Source organism: Cystoisospora suis (genome assembly GCF_002600585.1).
Source record: "Cystoisospora suis strain Wien I chromosome Unknown contig_9652, whole genome shotgun sequence".
NCBI classification, from domain to species: domain Eukaryota; phylum Apicomplexa; class Conoidasida; order Eucoccidiorida; family Sarcocystidae; genus Cystoisospora; species Cystoisospora suis.
In genome coordinates, this window is record NW_027162426.1 from 1 (window position 1) to 1175 (window position 1175).

General features: G+C 39.8%; 1 protein-coding gene across 1 annotated transcript; it reads left to right on the plus strand.

Annotated features, from left to right (window-relative positions):
- On the plus strand, window positions 1–1077 carry CSUI_011095 (uncharacterized protein; the record flags this gene model as incomplete). The annotated part of the gene is made up of 2 exons (XM_068071196.1): window positions 1–299; window positions 716–1077. A coding segment is annotated over one exon (207 nt), but the record flags the coding sequence as incomplete, so codon positions are not given.
- Between the last annotated feature and the right edge of the window lie 98 nt (window positions 1078–1175).

Here is a 1175-nt window from a genome sequence, read left to right on the forward strand (position 1 = left end):
TCTGTCTTTTCTCTATCTCTCTTTTTCCTATCTGTCTATCTAGCTCGAGTCTATCCACCTACGTCCAATTCATGTATCTACTTCTATCTTTTCTACCTATCTCTCTCCTCCTGTATCTACCTATACATCTCAAGTCTGAAGTGTACGTACACCCCGGTTGCATGTGACAGCAACGATTTTTCTCTCCTTCTTTTTCTTTCCTTTTGAGTGTCTCGAGGATTTAGGCAGGAAACTTCAGCAGGACGTTCATCGTTTGCGAGGCTGTCTACTCACGACAACTAGATATCTCTCTTCTTACGGTAAATCTCTCTCTCTCTCTTTCTCGCGCATTTATCACCCAATTCTCCTGCCTTGTTTGTCTCTCTTTCTCTCTTTCTTTCTCTCTCTCATTTTTAACACCTCTCTTCCAAAGAGGCAACACATTAGGTATGTACACTATCTATCTTTCTTTCTTTGATGTATCTACCTTATCTCTCTGTCGTCTTTGTCTATCTTCAAATCTTTAATGTATCTTGGATCTATCTTTAGTCTCTTTCTCTATCCTTTCTTTGGCGTATGTACTTATCTAAGTTGAATGTGCCTGTCATTTCTCTTTTCTTCTTTTTTGGTCTATCTCTATGAGCTCCATCGATCTCGATTGCCTGGCCTCTAACATGTTGTCTTTTCTTTTTCAAGTGTATGTACACCTCATTGTTGTTTCTCTTCTTATCTTCAGCGTCTTCACGTCTTCCTCTATCGTCTCTTCAGTCTCAAGAGCCTTCGCCTGCACTTTTTGTCGACAAGAAAAAGTCGAAGAAGAGAAGAAGATGCGAAGAGATTCTCGAACTTAAGAGAGAAGAAAACCTCCTAATCTCGTTAGCTCAAGGAACGGCGCAGGATCTCTATCATGTAGAGAAGTCGACCCAGGATCTTCTTCTCTCCGCTGCTGCTCTAGTAGAAGAAGAGCAAAAAGGAGATGGAGGAGAAAGCGAAGGAAAGGCGAAAGAAAAGGAGAAGACACAAGAGAGAGAAGATTCCTTATTCTCACAAGCCAATCCTCGTCAAATAGAAGAACATGACGCATGCACTCTACTCATCAACGTAAATCTATCTATCTATCTTTAATCTATCTATCTATCTTTAATCTATCTATCTATCTTTATCTATCTATCTATCTTTACTCTATCTATCTATCT